Raw genomic sequence first — 18,407 nt, forward strand, 5'->3', positions numbered from 1 at the left:
CCATGTTTCTCTCTCATATTATGTTTCTCTCTCGTCCTCAGCCTTCCTCTCTCTCTGTAAAAATCAATAAAAACATATCCTCCAAAATAAAAAAGAAAGAAAGAAGAAACACTGAATTTGCTTACCTATTTTGCCGATCATAAGTCATGCTGAGTTTTCAGGGCTCAAGATAAACTAGGGTGAGGAAAAGACTCGGGAATTTGAGAAGAGGAAAAATGGCAGAACAGAGCTCCAGAGTTGAATCCGGCAGTTCTAACTTGTTAGGACTCTTTATCAGATGTGAAGAGAGGGCTGACATCCAGGGTGAAGAGCAGAGCTAAGGAGCTCAGGCTGACATACAGTCACCAGGTTGAAACATGCAGAAATGGATGTCTCCCCAACTGCTAGGACCATTCCCGAGGAACGAAGGCCCTGCTGGGCCCCGGCCCATCTCTCACCCACCTGGCTGTGGCCATGGCAGTCCAAGAGGTCGTTGCTGATGTAGGCTTGCAGCACGGTCTCCCTCTGCTCTCCGGGATGGGATGTGGTCAAGCGCTGGAACAAAGAGAAGCCAAAGTAACAAGTCTGACTGTGGAGGAAAATGTCCGCAGAGTGGGTATGTTTTAAACGGCAGTCCCAGTAACTAAACATTTAACTAAACAGAATAAGTAACATCCTGCGGAGCGAGGTAAGCAGCCAACCTATCCACTAATAAGAAATTATGATGTACTTTTAAGTGGATGATATGGGAGATGTAGGAGTTAACCTATGCATATCACATTTTCAGGCAAGGGGGAAAATGTCTAGATTGTGCATGTACAGATAAGGGAGCACTCACCAATGCCTGGAGAGGATTTTTAAAAAAATATATTTTATTGATTTTTTTACAGAGAGGAAGAGAGAGGGATAGTTAGAAACATCAATGAGAGAGAAACATCGATCAGCTGCCTCTTGCACACCCCCTACTGGGGATGTGCCCGCAACCAAGGTACATGCCCCTGACCGGAATCGAACCTGGGACCCTTCAGTCTGCAGGCCAACCCTCTATCCACTGAGCCAAACCGGTTTCGGCTAGAGAGGATTTGTTGTTGTTGTTGTTGTTGTTTTGCAGGAAGGGGCTCAAGAGTTGGCCTCTGAAGGGTGAGCAGACTGTCAGCCAGCACAGGGAATGTGAGTGTGGTGGGGAGAGTGGGCCAGCTCAGGGCAGTGGGGAAGTACAGGGGCGGGCACAGGGGAAGTTGTAGAGGGCTCAAAATGATCGCCATACCAACAAAATAGATTTTATCTTATTGGGATTGACACAGCAATACTGTGTGTGTGTGTAGGGGTGGCTGGGTAGAATTTTTGTAGATTCTGAAAAGCCTAAGTCGTGCTGTTTTAAGTTAGAATTTCCTTACTGCCCGTAGGGCCAGAAGGAAAATGGAGCACGGGGAGCATGGGAAATGGTGTGTGCTTGTGCATATAGGCGGGGACCGGCATGAGTTTAGGATGTAAGAAAACCACATGACTACCGTGAGCAAATGTCCTTACTTTTGCAGGAAAATCTTCCTAGATAAAGATCCCTGAGACTGCAGGCCCTGCTCTGGCCGAGGACAAGCTGCCGTGTAAAGGACAAGGGGTCGGGGGGAGAGGTCAAAAAGAGCCGCAGAGCCCCCAGAACTGAAAGACGGAGTCTGGTGTCGCTGACAGACTGGGTCAGCACAGCCAAGGAGGGAGGCCCAACCCGGGGAGAGGACTAGATTAAAGGAGGTGGTGCCAGGTGTGTCCCATCTGAGGGTGCCACCCTTCTGTCCAGTTCACTGAGGTCAGGTCTGGGGCACTGGGTGGGTGAGGAGCACGGGGCTGGAGTGGAGATGCTGGAGGGGCACAGACAAAACTGTAAGACACATGTATATTTTTTCTGGAACATCCTGTCTCACTAAGAGGCTCAGGAGCACCGACTGATCGGAAGAGCCGAAGACAAGAGGAGTTTGCTCGCTTGAGCGGAGAGGCAAACGTCGGGGCAGGGGTGGCCACCAGAGATGAATCACGCCACCATCTGGTCAGCTCCCGAAAACACAGCAGATGAGCAGACATCGCGACTGACATAGGATTCCTCCTGCTGCTCCTGGTGCCTCCTTAGAGCACTCCAGACCTGGTCGCAGGAAGCACGTAGGCCTCGGAAGTGCAAGAGAGACCTTTTTCTATCCAGTTGGGGAAATTGCTCAAAGGCACATTGATGCCAAGGCACCCTGAAATTCGGGGGTCCGTGAAGGAGTTTGACATTATTCCAGGGTGAGTTAGAATGCATCGTCCAGTTCAGCAGCTAACCAGTGTTAGCTTAGACCTACAGTTCTCAAAGTGTAGTCTGGGGAACCCAGGGTTCCGAAGCCCTTTTGGGGAGTCTACATGGTCACCACTGTTTTCATACTACTACTAAGCATACTGTTGTTTTCACCCACAATCCCTCAGAGGCTATGTGAAGTGTTACTGTGACAAATCGAATGCAGGAGCAAATATGAGAATCCAGCTGTCCTCCACGAAGCCAGACAAAAGAAATCCGCAAAAATATAAAACAATGCTGCTCTTCTAATTTTTTTTTGCTTTGGAAGATATATATTTTTAAATAGGTTGCTATATCCTGGGTTTGTCATTGTTCATCTTAAATGAATTGATAAGGATACATTTTATAATTTCTCAGTTTTAATTTCTTTTTTTAAAAAATATATTTTATTGATTTTTTACAGAGAGGAAGAGAGAGGGATAGTTAGAAACATCGATGAGAGAGAAACATCGATTAGCTGCCTCCTGCACACCCCCTACTGGGGATGTGCCCGCAACCAAGGTACATGCCCTTGACTGGAATCGAACCCGGGACCCTTGAGTCCGCAGGCCGACACTCTATCCACTGAGCCAAACCGGTTTCGGCTCTGTTTTAATTTCTAACACTGTAAATATTGGTAAATAAAATTCACGTAAACTAAGGTTCTTTGGGGTCCTGGGTAATTTCTGAGAGAGTAAAGGGCTCTGAGAGCAAAGAGCGTGAGGACCACTGACTTACCCATGACCGACATGAAGGGGGGGAGAGAAGCAACAAGTTAGACTCTACTTTCCCTTACAGGAATGGCAGTGGTTTTCACCCTGAGGCCTGCTCGCGTGGCCGGTGAACACCAGGGGCTTTGTGAGAACCAGGCGGTGCTCGGACACGCCGACCCCACCAGCTGTCAGTGTGACTCGACCAGGAAAGGGCTGGGTGACAGGAAGTCCCCTGGGCCTAGAAACTGCTTGTGTGAAACGGCCTCGGGAAGGCAATGGCCACAGTGAGGCCAATGTAGGAGTTTTAAAGAGAGGCCAGGCTATCTTCAGGAGCTGTTTTCACTTTAGCTCGGGTGTCAGCAGGCAGCAGGAAGGAAGATCTTTAGTAGATGGGCTAAAAGATGCGAGCAAGGTAGCAGCCCAATAAACCAGCACAGTCTTTTTCTCAGCTTCGCAGGAAAGGTACGTACCCAGCGCAGAGCCTGCAGCAAGAAAGCTTTCAAGCGGTCGCTCCCCAAAATCAAATCCCTCTTCAGTTTCTCATAATCCAAGGAGGGCAGCAGTGGGACATCCTTCAGTTTCCTACTCAGCAACACAAGTTCAAAGAGAAAGAAGAGGGCAAAGGGGATGTTCAACACACATGCCTGGTGAAGGTCCCGTGCGTCAGACACCCCCACAGTGACAACACAATAGACCTGGATAGAAATGCTCAGGCTCACACAATGCTATCCTGTGGCCCCTCGACAGAGAACACAAAATTTAGACATTGTAACTCTCTGTTGACTGCCTGGTGACAGTGAATTAAATCGATTTCTAGAGAATATTATAGAAACTATTCAACAAGCTTTTCTATTTGAGGTTACCTTACCAAAATAAATACAATTAAGATTAAAAGACACTTCTGGCTTAACACTATTACTTATAATTACTGGTATTTCCTTTACTATCCACATGGAGCTCAGCTGTTCAGATGAGCATTTATTAAAGTTACTTTGAATTCCAGTTTACCCACAGCGGTTCCACAATAACAATTTCTAAGAGCAATTACTCACATGGGTGCCAAGGAGGCTCTTAACATGGTTGAAGCCTGGGAGGGTGGGGGCGAGAGAACAGAAAAGAACAGACCGTGTTACTCATTGATGGCTGTGCATTGACCCTAAATTACTGTAACAGCACAAAATCTACAGATCTGCAAAATTTCTGGTCTACCAGGATTCTCCAACCATAATCATATGTTTTAAAAATTAGCCCAAGTCGAAGTTAATCAATACACTACTAATGCATTCCCCAAGCCATGCACCCCTTGGTTTGGGGCTACTCCACTCCCAGGAACAATCTATAAAAATCCCAGGTGGGTTCTCCGGACCAAACTCCCAGAGGTATTAGAGCTGCCAGGTCAAAAGCAGAAGAGAGGACGAAGCCATAAAAATCATTTCATTACCTTGTTTTTTTCTTTATTAAAATTTTATCTCTGAGTATAAAAAGAACACATTGCACTTTGTACCAAGTCAAACACTATAGAAGTGTTCATAGAAATATAGAGGTGTTTGTAGAAAAAGATAAATAATCCCCTCCCATCCCACTCCCCTGTAATCCAAATCATTGCCCGCTTTATGGGTATTCACATTTCGTGTCCGCCCTCCCTTTTGGCCACTACAGGCAATGCTATATTAAACATATACTAAAATAGAAATAACCCAGTGCTTTGGGTGGCACTTGTATGAACCGACTCAAACCAAATGTAAAACGGTATTTTGAGAAAATGGAACACAGACTGTACTGGTCTTACATAATGCTAGGGGACTGGTGCTTATTGTATCAGACATTGTGGTTATAATCTGGTTTGTTTTTCAAAGCCCTTCTCTGTTAGAGATACTGACTTCTCTGCAGGTAAAATGATATGTTCGCAATAGGTTTTAAAGAACTCCAGAAAAAAAATGAAGTAGAGGCAAAGAGAGGAAATCTCAGCCATCTGTGGGGCCCCTGATGTCAAATGGTCATCATCCATGCTTCTCATGTTGATCTGTGATTATCTTGCAATCACTTCCGTGTCTCTCTCTTTCAGCAGACGTTGGTCCCACAGCGGCTGGAGGTTCAGCACCCTCGTGTCCCCAGCACCGGGAACAGTGCTTGGACAAACAGAGGCACGCACCGACATGTGCTGTATGAGTGAGTGAACAGAGACTGGCTTCTGAAGTGGGCACTCAGAATCCTGGACTGGTTTCTCCACTGGTTTATCTGTTGCTTCGCCGCAGGATTTACACAGCAGGCAGGTTCCCATCTGGGAGCCACCACACCCTGCTTTTAAATGGCTCATGATTATATATGTTTTAAAGTTTTTTAACCCTTTATTTTTTTAAAAAAATTAAAAGACAGCAGGGGAACAGCAAAGGCAGGTCACCTGGCAAGCGCCCTCAAGGGGAATGTTTACTCAGGGGAGGTTAAAGATCACAGTGGGACACATGAGGAAATGTGCCTTAGCCACTGGGCCGGGACTGAAGAGCAACGGAAGGAAGTGGAGAACCAGAGGAACATCCCACCCCGTGGGGAAGGGCGGTTGCTACGGCCAACACTGTAATGAGAAGGGGGACTCGCACAACGTGAAATGCAGGGTTGTGCATGCAGGAGGGGGCGGCTGGCACGGAAAGCTGCGAATGAGATTTGGAAATGGAGCTAAGTAGGTGGAGAGTGGGCGAGCGTCCAAATGAGCTCCCAAGCTCCACAGAAGCTTCTCGGGCAGGAGCCTCTCGGGCTCCCCAGGTCATCAAGGGCACCTGCTTCAGGGACCTGCGGGCAAGGTGCAAACAGGGGGCTAATAAGAGAAAGACAGAGCAAGATGCAGCTACACCCACACACGGGAAGTGCTGGAGCTGGAGTGCTGGAGCTCATGGGGTTTCTGGACCTGAGCTGAGCCTGGAGGGCCAGATGGGCATCAGCTCAGGGAAGGCCACGGACTTCATGCCGAGCATTTTGGACTTGATGGGAAGGGCCTTGAATGATTCCCAGGGGTTGCCAGAGTATCATTCACTAGACAGGAAGCACAGTGGGGAGAGACCACTTGTTTGAAGAAAAAGATGAGCTCGGATTTAGACAGAGACAATGTGACGTGCCTGTCAGACATTCACGGGGAGAAGGCACAGAGTCTGGGCTTGGAGATCGGGGAAAGGGCTGAGCTAATGGTACAGTCACCCTCTGCCAATTACACCCTACCAACTGGTTGAGATCAAAGGTGTTCAAGTCCTCAGGTCACCAAGGTCAGTACAGGTACGGGACAGCATGGTATATGAGGTGTAGCAGGGACAGTGAGCCAGCTGTGCAACCCCTCGTTGACATACAGAGCTCGGGCCCAGAAAGACTGCCTCGAAATGCAGTGGTGATGTGGGCAGAGGGCAGGCACCTTGCTAAGACTTAAGAAAGCCACATAAGGGAGAATCCAAGGACTGAAGATGTTGGCCTTCAAGCCAAAGTCCTGGTCCCCACAACGGACGCTTCAGGAAGAATCCTGATAACTGCACCAGGCTGTCCTGGAAAAGGGCCGCCCTCACCTCCTCCAGCCCCTGCTGGGTTTATTGCTAACCAAGGTGGCTGATCGGGGAGGTAGATGCCTTCTAAGATTCACATGCACTGGGCCTTTAATGGCTTTAATGCTATCACACCTGGAAGTATTTTAACTTGTATTTCCAATGAGGTCTACCTGGAGTTGTTGAAGAAAGGAAGAGTTAATTCCCAAATGGGCCCTTTTCCCTGGATGCATTAAAATGGAAACTCCCCCATCCAATGAATCCACAAACCCAGAGGTGCCATTCGGTGGGACTTGGGATTCACCCAGGGGGCTACACTCAGATTTTCACCTTCAGACTGTTTCTGCATTCATGCTTGCCCAGTGCAAATTAGGGGCTAATAAGAGAAAGACGCTTTTTGCAGCATACAAAGATGCATGTTTCAAGACTAGGAACAGCAAACAATTAAAAAGCGGCCTAGCCGAAACCAGTTTGGCTCAGTGGATAGAACGTTGGCCTGCGGACTGAGGGGTCCCAGGTTCGATTCCGGTCAAGGGCATGTACATTGGTTGCGGGCACATCCTCAGTTGGGGGGGTGTGCAGGAGGCAGCCGGTTGATGTTTCTCTCTCATCGATGTTTCTAGCTCTCTATCCCTCTCCCTTCCTCTCTGTAAAAAAATCAATAAATATATATTAAAAAAAAAAAAAGCAGCCTAAACGTCTGCTAGAGTAATGGTTAAATGTGCTATACTGTTCCCAATTAAAACTCTAGGAGGCAAGGGAAATACAAACATGCTAAGAGGATATCGAAGATTTAAAAGGCACTGTTAAGAGACAGCTGCAGAATGCTACATGCAATAAAACCTTAATTATATATAATTTCTAAAGGTCTGGAAAGAAGCATATGAAACGTAGCCAACAGGTTGCTGAGGGAGGAAGATGAGATGGGGTGAGTGTGAGGAAGGAAGCAATTTGTGTTTTGCTCCATTTACGACTACATTGTTATGTTTTCCAGCGGACACGTATTCAGTATCACTTGTGTAATCTTAGAAAACTGAGACTGTGTCGTGAGGAAGAAGTTTCCCTCTTACTCCTTTCTCTGGCTGATCTCAGATGATTGGTAAGGATGACCAAATGACAAGCCTGAGGTCAGGGTGGTGACAGGCAGTCGCACTGGGAGAGGCCACCTGGGAGAGTTCTGGTCTCAAAAAAATTAATCCCGTTCTTATCAGTCCTTCTGGGGGCACCTGGAGCTGACTGCCAGCTTGGATACCGCGAGCAGACTCCTGAACATCTAACTGGGCATGAACTAGGCAGAATGGAAACACATTTCTTCCCACTCGCGCATTTCCTCCATAGGGCCTCCACCAGTGTGATCCTCACCCTTCCCTCCCGACCCCCTCAGTCCAGGCAATGAGCCTGCTCAGAGAGCACAGGGCAGCTCTGCTCCCGGTGGTGGTGGTAGTAAGAGGCTTGGCCAGAGCTGTGCATGACTGGGTGGGTACATTTCTTTAATGCCAGGGTTCAAAAGTAGGGAACCATCAGTTTCCTGGATTTACCTAAATTCCATAGATAAACCTCTGAAGAATTTTATAAAGAATGTTCGTGTGCTGGAGATGCATGTGTCTCTTAAGATAACTAATCCGGGGCTAAGAATGCAGGACTGACTTTTCTCAAATGTGTGCTTTTTAAAACTCTCAACTTTTCTTTCTTCTTTGGAACATGCTGTGTTTTCATTTTGCAAATCCTAAGACCCTTGAATAAAACGTCATAATTTTTAATTTAAAAAAAAAAAGGGAGCCCTGGACAGTTTGGCTCAGTGGATAGAGCATTGGCCTGCAGACTGAAGGGTCCCAGGTTCGATTCCGGTTAGGGGCACATGCCCGGGTTGTGGGCTCCATCCCCAGTGAGCGTGTGCAGGAGGCAGCCAATTGATGATTCTCTCACATCACTGATGTTTCTTTTTTTTTTTTTTTTTTAACATATATATTTTATTGATTTTTTACAGAGAGGAAGGGAGAGGGATAGAAAGCTAGAAACATCAATGAGAGAGAAACATCGACCAGCTGCCTCCTGCACACCCCCTACTGGGTATGTGCCTGCAACCAAGGTACATGCCCTCGACCGGAATCGAACCCGGGACCTTTCAGTCTGCAGGCTGATGCTCTATCCACTGAGCCAAACCGGTCTTGGCGCATCACTGATGTTTCTATCTCTCTCTCCCTCCCCCTTCCTCTCTGAAATCAATAAAAATATATATTTTTAAAAAAGGGAAACCCACCTGCCTACAAATAAAATCCATATTCTCCAATATAAGTTTTATAAGTATTGACAGAGATATTTTCGGCTACTTTCTCCTTATTCTTTGTCCTATTTTTCAATTGGTGCAGAACTCAGGGGGGAAGGTGCTAGTTTCTGAGCCCTTTTGAATTTTCAGCAGTGAGTGAGGTTGCAGAAGGCCATATTTTTAACAGCCAGATTCAGAAGCTGGTACCAAATGCACTGAACTTGACAGAGCCTAGCAGTTTTCTGATGGGCCCCAGCCGAGCCACTTTTCAGAGTGCAATGAAGTGGAACACTCAGGGTCGCCCCAGCACCCAAGGAGATGCAGACCAAGACATGGTATAAAAGAGGCTGGTCTGTGCCTGCCTACTGGTCTTGAAATTGATGAAACTATTTGGACCTAGAGTAGAATTTATTCCCTTTAAAAAAATGAAAAGCAACCTTATCCTTCCATCCTAAATCCTATCAGTTCAGTCACTAGACGTCCTATCTAAACTGTACCCTAAGTTTCTCTTCACACATTATAAATCTGATATGTGACAACTTTAGCCACGCCTAATCAACTACTATGTTCTCTGATACTTTTACCATGACTCAGATCCACTTTTTATCATCTTGTAGATAAATTAACTAGAAACAATAAAAGATTGTTTGCAGCTTTTATTGTCTGTTCCTGAGTGGCTCAGTAAAATGAAAACGGTTATGAGCCTACGTAAACAGACCTCTTCCTCTCTCCCCTGGCTTCTCAAGCTGTGGCTCTGTGCCTTCGTGGCTCCTAACAGGAAGGAGGGCAGGACTAGGTCCGGACACATGGTGTTAGCTTCTAACGGGATAAAGTGACAGCTATGTTGTGCCCTTCTCCCTTTAAACTGCTCCTTATTAACATGACAGCAGTTTTAAACAAGCTGGTGTATCACTCCACCACCAGAAAATGGAAATAGAGGCATTCCTGCATATGCGAGAAAGGAGTGGTCCTGTTAGACACAGACCTGCTAGGCTCATGACTGCTAAGCAGCCATCCCTTTTGATAAACACACTGCTCCACACTGACTTCACCGTACATGTGCACAGAAGTCCACTCGGCCAGGCCTCGGGGATGCACTTGAAGCCCCTCGTCCTGGAGGGCCCCTTTTCTGAAACCTGGACGTCTCTGTGTGCTTTACTGACATTTAAAAACTGGCCACTCTCAGAAAACCAAGATGGCAGCACAGGTAAACACCTATACTCGCTGCCTCTCACAACCACATCAAAATTACAACAGAAACGCAGAACAACTACCACCCAGAACCATGGGAAAGCTGGCTGACTGGAAGTTCCACAACTAGAGAGGTGAAGAAAGCACATTGAGACTGGTAAGAGGTGCAGAGGCGTGGAAAGTGCTGGCACCTGGATGTGCTGCTCTTTTAATCAGGAAGGAGACACAAGCTCCTGCTTGCTCTGAACTCCAGCTCCAGGTGAGACTCGGGGGGACCCAGACACATACGGGGAGAAACTGGACTGTCTGGCATCGGGACAGGAATGCGAGGGCAGCTTTCTCTCAGAGGTGCTCGCAGCGATCATTGTTCCTGCATGGGGGCGCAGGACGCAGAGACCCAGGGACCTCTCCGGTGCAGGGCTGACTGGCAGCCATTGCTGTTTGCTCCACCCTGGTGATTCCCAGAGACCCCATCACACCCAATTTACAACCTCACCCAAGCTGTGCGCATCAGCTTTTGGATATGAATGGCCTGTCCTTTCTCTGTCTAAAACCTGTCAAACTGCAGCTGTATCAGAAAGCCCCAGAGCTTCCAAAAGAAGGCCCAAGGCCCGGCAGCAGCAGCCTGCCTTGCTTCACAGCTGGGCCTTGTCTGGGCACTTCTAAACCCCATACAAAGAGGAGGAATCTGCAGATGTCTCTGTAGCTCCTGCTGGGCAGCCCCAGACAATGGCTGACCATGCACCTCCTTGGAGATCCAAGAGCCAGTGCACCCAGTGGTCAGAATGAGACCATACCGGATTACAACTCTTCACATCCATAAGAGACACACTCAAGCGACAGACTCAGTGAGCACCAAAGCCCCATTGAAGCAAGTGCTGCCCCATAAGGGTGTCTCCTGTGCAACAGATCTTCCAGTGTAGACACAGCTAGCTGGTCATCACAGCCAATTGGCCTGGAGGTCAATTCCTCCCAGTGATACCAACAGCAATCAAGGGTTAACTACAACAAGACTGTGCACTCAGCCCACAAAGGGGTGCACCAAGAGTGTCCACCTCAGGTGACTGGGGAGGCTGAGCCACTGGGCCATATAGGACACCTACCACACAAAGCCACTCTATCAACTCAAGGAGACTTAGCAGCTACCCAGTACAGAGAAATAAACACAGGGAAGCAGCCAAAATGCAGAGACAAAGAAACAAGTCACAAATGAAAGAAATGGATGAAAGCAAAATACTGGATATAGAGTTCAAAACTATGTTTATGTTTACTCAAGAATCTTCTAGAAACTTCTGAGAAATTTAGTGAGACCCTCAAGGATATGAAAAAGGATCAATCAGAAATTAAGCATACACTGACTGAAATAAAGAATAACATACAGAGATTCAACAGCAGACTAGAGGATCCCAAGAATCAAGTCAAAGATTTGAAATATGAAGAAGCAAAAAACACCCAACCAGAAAAACAAAAAGAAAAAAGAATAAAAAAATATGAAGATAGTGTAAGGAGCTTCTGGGACAACTTCAAGCATACCAACATCCGAATTATAGGGGTGCCAGAAGAAGAGAGAGAGCAAAATATTGAAAACCTATTTGAAGAAATAAAGACAGAAAACTTCCCCTACCTGGTGAAAGAAATAGACTTACAAGTCCAGGAAACACAAAGAACCCCAAACAAGAGGAATCCAAAGAGGACCACACCAAGACACATCATAATTAAAATGCCAAGGGCAAAAGACAAAGAGAGAATCTTAAAAGCAGCAAGAGAAAAATAGTTAGTTACCTACAAGGGAGTGCCCGTATGACTATCAGCTGATTTCTCAACAGAAACTATGCAGGCCAGACGGGAGTGGCAAGAAATATTCAAAGTGATGAACAGCAAGAACCTACAACCAAGATTACTCTACCCAGCAAAGCTATCATTTAGAATTGAAGGTCAGATAAAGAGCTTCACAGACAAGAAAAAGCTAAAGGAGTTCATCACCACCAAACCAGGATTATATGAAATGCTGAAGGGTATTCTCTAAGAAGAGAAAGAAGAAGAAAAAGGTAAAGATAAAAAATTATGAACAGCAAAGTGACAACAAATACATACCTATCAACAAGTGAACCTAAAAATCAAATGAATAAAAAACCTGATGAACAGAACAGACGGGTGAATGTAATAGAATCAGGGGCATGGAAAGGGAGCAGACTGACAATTCTCGGGGGGAAGGGGTTGTGGGGGGTGCGGGAAGAGATTAGACAAAGAGCATACACCTATGGATGAGGTCAGTGGGGGTGGGGGGAAGGCCTGGAGTAGGGTGGGAACTGGGTGGAGGGGAGCTATGGGGGGGGAAAAAGAGGAACATTTGTAATAATCTGAACAATAAAGATGAAAACAAAACAAAACAAAAAAACTGGCCACTCTCTCAGTCTTGTGCATGCACAAATCTCCGTGGCCACATCCTGAAGCACAGATCTGCAGCTTTGAACACCATGTGTCCAGGTGAGGCGCCACTTCCCCACGCGCCCAGGGGACATGGTCAAGGACACTGCTCTTCACCTCTTTACCACGTCCTTTCTATGAAGATCCACAAGAGAAATGACCCTCAGGTCTCGGCGCCAGAATAGCCACTTGTTCTGTCTTCTTTTTAAAATGTTTTTAAATTACAATAGTAACACACCTACTTGGAAAAAGTTCACAATCTGCAGGGCACCTAGGAACTTCAGTGATGCTGACATGGTCTATTTTGGGAACTTGTGGCGGCATTCATGTTACTGTTGTGCTTTCTAGGCTGCTTAGATGCAGCGAACAGTGGATAATAAATATTAGAGAACTATTTTCTCTTCATTATAAGTAAATCACGTAACTGCTCACATGACCCCTTTTGCACAAGCCCGGAGAGCCAAATATGCCTCTCTCCAGATGTACAGCAACTTATGACATGTACTTTTGTACTAGTTTAGCCCTGGCTTACTTTTATTATTCCTACCTTTATTTTCCTTTAACCACATGTATTTCCCCCCAGCATTATTGAGATACCGACGTATAACACTGTGAGTTTCAGGTGTACAGTGTGATGATCTGATACATGTATACGTTGTGAAATGATTACCACCATAAGGTTAGTTAACACGTCCATCACCTCACATAGGTACCTTTTATTTCTTGTGGTGAGAACATTTGAGATCTACTCTCTTAGCAACTTTCAAGTATATAATACAGTATTGCTAACTATAGTTGCCATGCTGTACGTTAGAACCCCAGGACTTACTCATTTTATAACCAAAGGTTTTACCCTTTGACCAACATCTCCCATTTTCCCCCGCCCCTCAGCGCCAGGAAACCACCAGTCTACTTTCTGTTCCTATGAGTTTTAACCACAACTTCTTTACTTTGATTTTTTATTTTTTCATGTCTCATATTTGAGTTTTTTAATGTTATAATAATAAGCTGTTTCAAACCTACCTGAGAATGAGGTTTCAGATGTACACTCCATTAATTATATAACTCACTAAGTGATTATCCCAATGAATCTTGTACCCATCTGACACCATACATATATATTAAAATATTATTTTTTGTTGAAAGTATTACATATGTCCTCCTTTTTCATCTTTGTTTTTTTAAGTTTATTTTATTTTTGTTTTTTTAATCTTTATTGTTTTTTGTTTTTTTTTAAATATATTTTTATTGATTTCAGAGGAAGGGATAGGGAGAGATAGAAGCATCAATGATGAGCGAGAACCATTGATTGGCTGCCTCCTGCACGCCCCCTACTGGGGATTGAGACCACAACCCGGGAATGAGCCCTTGACTGGAATCGAACCCAGGACTTTTCAGTCCGCAGGCCAATGCTCTATCCACTGAGCCAAAGCGACTAGGGCTAAATCTTTATTGTTGAAAGTATTACATATGTCCCCTTTTTTCCCCCATTGATCCCTTCTAGCCCACCCCTGCCCCCACCCCCAAGCCTTCACCACCCTACTATCTGTGTCCATGGGTTATGCATAGAAGTTCTTTGGTTGATTAGTTCCCACCCACCCACCTTCCCCCACCTTCCTTCCGAGAATCATTTATTATCATTATTATTATTTTTGTTGTTATTAATCCTCACCTGGGGATATTTTTTCTATTGCTTTTTAGAGAGTGAAAGGGAAGGACAGAGGGAGAAACATTCATGTGAGAGAGAGAGACATCGATTGGTTGCCTCCCGCATGCAACTGGACCAGGGCTGTGAATCGAGCCCGTTACCCTTTGTTACGTGGAACCTGGGTTCATGAACTTTGAAAACTTCCCCGGGAGATACTAGAGTACTTGCTCCTCTGGTTAGGACCCCAACTCAACAGTACAGACCTCCACATGAGCCCGCCTAAGAAGGACATGAGGGCACCTATGTAGTATTTGGCATGGGATATAAACCCAAACCTAATCACAAGGAAACATCAAACACAAAAGGAGAAAGGTTCTAATTTTAGAAAGGGGAAAGGACTACATTCTCCTAAAATCTCAATTTCATGAAAGTCAAAAAAGACCTCGGAAACGTTCAAGAGTAAAGAAGGCTAAGAGATGTGACAGCAATGCATGGCCCTGGACTTCCAATCGGCAGCAGGCTGTAAAGGACATGAATGGCTCAGCTCACACTACTGGAAAATGCACAGATTAGAGAAGAATACTGAATCAACATTAAATTTACTGAAGTTGATAATCACATGTTATACAGGACAATATTCCTATTAAGAAATATACTCTGCACTGAAGAATTTAGGAATAAAGGGCCATGGTACATGCCCTCAAATGGTTCAGAAAACAGATTGTGTAGAGACAGAAAGTAAAGAAACCAATGGATAAACTGCCAGCAGCTGAATCTGGGTGAAGGCTACACAAAGTGTCCTTTGTGAAATTTTTGCAACTTTTCTGTGTTGGCAATTATTCCAAGTAAAAAGTTAAAAAGAATACTCCTGCTCTAGGCCATACAACTTCCAATGTTTTCCCCTCGTTGGTACCAGCACTTGGCACCCACAAGCAGCGCCACTGGGCAGAGCAGAACACGCCTCTCCCCAGGGGGCCGTCTTCCAACTGCTCACTCCTTTAAAACAGCCTTCTCCTCCTCCTGGGAATTTACAGACCCCAACCTCTGAATGTTATTTTCTCCTGCTCCTTCAGTTTTTTTAGTTACATTGTCTTTTTAATATATTTTTTTATTGATTTCAGAGAGGAAGGGAAAGGGAGAGATAGAAACATCAATGATGAGAGAGAATCACTGATCAGCTGCTTCCTGCACACCTCCCACTAGGGATCAAGCCTGCAACCTGGGCATACGCCCTGACCAGGAATCGAACCATAACCTCCTGGTTCATAGGTTGATGCTCAACCTCGAAGTCACGCCAGTGGGGCTAGTTACAATATTTTAGGGGGGCGGGCAGATCAGGGGCACAGAGCCTCACCGTCCCAGGCCTCGTGAAGTCCACGCTGTGCGCCAGGCTCTGCCGCATCTGGTTACTGAAGAGGCGGATGCAGACGCTCTGCAGGTACTCTGGAGTGATCTGCAAAGAGATATGAGTTTGGCTGGTGAAAAGATGAGACCCGCCCAGAGACAGCAGAGGCGGCCTGGCAGTCACAGCTGTCTCTAGCAGGCTTCTTTAAGGGCCAGAGAGGAAATTTTGCTTTAACTCAGGAGCTCTCAGTAGTTAAAGCACCAGCAATGTCCTTCTAAATGTCAAAAACATTGCATACTTTTCAGTTCTAGTTTTCTAGAGTTTTCTGTGGCTTAGAGACTTTGGATCAACCCCTTACACCTGATACTGTTTCCTGCTTTTTTAAAAAATACATTTTTATTGACTTCAGAGAGAGGGAGAGAGAGAGAGAGGGAGATAGAAACATCGATGAGATAGAAACATTGATTGGCTACCTCCTGCACGTCCCCTACTGGGGGCTGAGCCCAAAACCCAGGCATGTGCCCTTGACCAGAATCGAACACGGGACCCTTCAGACGGCAGGCTGACTCTCTATCCACTGAGCCAAGCCAGCTAGGGCAAGAAAAGTATATTTTTTAAAAGTATATAAAAATGTTTAATTTCGCCCTGGCTGGTTTGGCTCAGTGGATAGAGCGTCGGTCTGCGGACTGGAGGGTCCCAGGTTCGATTCTGGTCAGAGGCATGTGCCTTGGTTGCGGGCACATCCCCAGTGGAGAGTGTGCAGAAGGCAGCTGACCGATGTTTCTCTCTCATCGATGTTTCTGGCTCTCTATCATTCTCCCTTCCTCTCTGTGGAAAATCAATAAAATATATATTTTTTAAAAAGTTTAATTTCATGTGTCATCATTGTAAAGCATATTTAAATCCTGAGATGCTATTTCTCATTGATCAAATTTACAAAATATAAAAATTTTATTGATAATGCCCATGGTTGACAAGGGTATAAGAGAATGAACTGTCTCAGTGGAATCAGATTAGCACGGCCTCCTTGAAGGACCTTAGCATAGGTTTCAACCTAGTAAATCAACTTTAAAAAATGTGAGGCAGGCTCATCCTCAAGGATATCTCCCACTATACTTATAATTTATAAAAGTAAAAACCTGGAAACAACCTAAATGTTTAATAGACTAGCCACGAGACGTGAGGCACTGTGAAGAATATTTTATGACGACATGAACACATGACTGAATGAATATTAAGGCGGATTAGAAAACTATGTGAACTAGAGTCCATTTTTGTAAAACATGTATATAAATATTGAAAGAAGCATGGGCTGTTAACAAGTGTTATTATTAAATGACACAATACAAGTAATTTTAATTTTGCAAAGTTCTATATTTTTGAAATTTTTACAATATATATTTTGTAATCATATTTTAAGTTTTAAAAACAATTTTAATACACACTTACATTAGTGATAAAAACTATATAAAGCGCCCTAACCGGTTTGGCTCAGTGGATAGAGTGTCGGCCTGCGGACTGAGGGGTTCCAGGTTCAATTCCGGTCAAGGGCATGTACTTTGGTTGCGGGCACATCCCCAGTGGGAGGTGTGCAGGAGGCAGCTGATCAATGTTTCTCTCTCATCAATGTTTCTAACTCTCTATCCCTCTCCCTTCCTCTCTGTAAAAAAATCAATAAAATATATTTAAAAATAAAAAAAACTATATAAAGCTTAATACACACACACACACACACACACACACACACAAACATGCGCGCATGCGCAAGTAAACTAGGGCAATCAGAATAAGAGCAATGGATTGTATCAGTGCTAATACCCTAGTTGAGACATTATGTTATACTTTTGCAAAATGTTACAATTGGGGAAACTGTACAAGGACACTCTCTGCACTGTTTCTTAAAATTGCATGTGAACCTCTAATTACATCCATTTTAAATTTTTTTATTTCCACAAAGAGATTTTATTATACTGTCTAATTTTTACTAAGTACAACACTAGAGTCACTCCCATTAAAATTAGGAATAGACAAAGATACCCACGATCTTGTTATTTAAAAATGTCCCACAGTCTTATCCACAATATGCTAAGAAGGAAAAAAGATATATAATGAAAGAAGCAAAACAAAAATATTATTTGAAGATGATATGACTACTAGCCTAGAACACAGGAGAATCAATAAAAAAAAAATCTATCAGATTAACAGAGTTCAAAAAGGTAACTGGATCCAAAATCAACGTGTGAAAATCTATAGCTTTCCTATCTACTAGAAGGGCACTGCCCTCTTATTTTTATGCCACTACATAGTCTTTTTCTGTTGCCAATTTATTCTTTACTGATATTAAGAATCAGGTAGAGAAATAAAGACATGGGCAATAACGTGTCAGGAAAAATGTATAAAATGCTGTAAACAGCATGATAAACAGCACAGCACGTCAGCCTGGTCTCCTGTGTGCACTCTGGCTTTGTGAAACAGAGAGGCAAAGTCGTGTCTGGGAGTGGCCAGGAATCACGTATCAACATGGTCCGTGCCCGTACATCTTTATGTTGAAAAGACATGAATCGCTGGGGATCTTCCTTACCATCTTGCCACTGACTGTGGCCTCCAGAGAATCCACCAGCTCTGCCGTGACTCCGATGAGGTTGTGGTAGTCCGCCTGGATCTTATTGTATCGTTTCAAGTATGTCATTGACCTACGCTCAGCTTCTAGCAGCTGCTGGTGGAGCTGCTGCAACATTTCTAGGAAGATATTTATATTTATATTAAAACAAAATAAAACAAAAAAATTAAAAAACTCTGCAAAATAAAAAACATTCCTCTCAAGGGAATACCATGCCTATTATCATATTTTGCTATAACAATGAACTTGACACTATTTGTGTCTAACACTTTGCTTCTATTTCATGCCACATTTAGTTACAAAGTGCTTTGCAATCACTGATTTTTTATTTTTTGTCTCTGGTAGTTCAACTAAATCATCTCTAGTTTTCCTAATAAAATCTTTCTCCTGGACCG

At 44.7% G+C, this 18,407-nt stretch overlaps 1 protein-coding gene across 1 annotated transcript in view; it reads right to left on the bottom strand.

Annotated features, from left to right (window-relative positions):
- Nucleotides 1-18,407, bottom strand: part of ARMC9 (armadillo repeat containing 9) — a 111,760-nt gene that overhangs the window by 70,376 nt on the left and 22,977 nt on the right. Inside the window, exons 8-12 of the mRNA XM_008160208.3 lie at nucleotides 17,974-18,131; nucleotides 15,402-15,500; nucleotides 4,047-4,081; nucleotides 3,465-3,576; nucleotides 442-534 (exon numbers count right to left, since the gene is read on the bottom strand). Coding sequence (XP_008158430.3) covers nucleotides 442-534; nucleotides 3,465-3,576; nucleotides 4,047-4,081; nucleotides 15,402-15,500; nucleotides 17,974-18,131 — 497 coding nt within the window. The remainder of the gene's footprint in view (nucleotides 1-441; nucleotides 535-3,464; nucleotides 3,577-4,046; nucleotides 4,082-15,401; nucleotides 15,501-17,973; nucleotides 18,132-18,407) is intronic.

The sequence above is a fragment of the Eptesicus fuscus genome, chromosome 11, assembly GCF_027574615.1.
Source record: "Eptesicus fuscus isolate TK198812 chromosome 11, DD_ASM_mEF_20220401, whole genome shotgun sequence".
Lineage (NCBI taxonomy): Eukaryota > Metazoa > Chordata > Mammalia > Chiroptera > Vespertilionidae > Eptesicus > Eptesicus fuscus.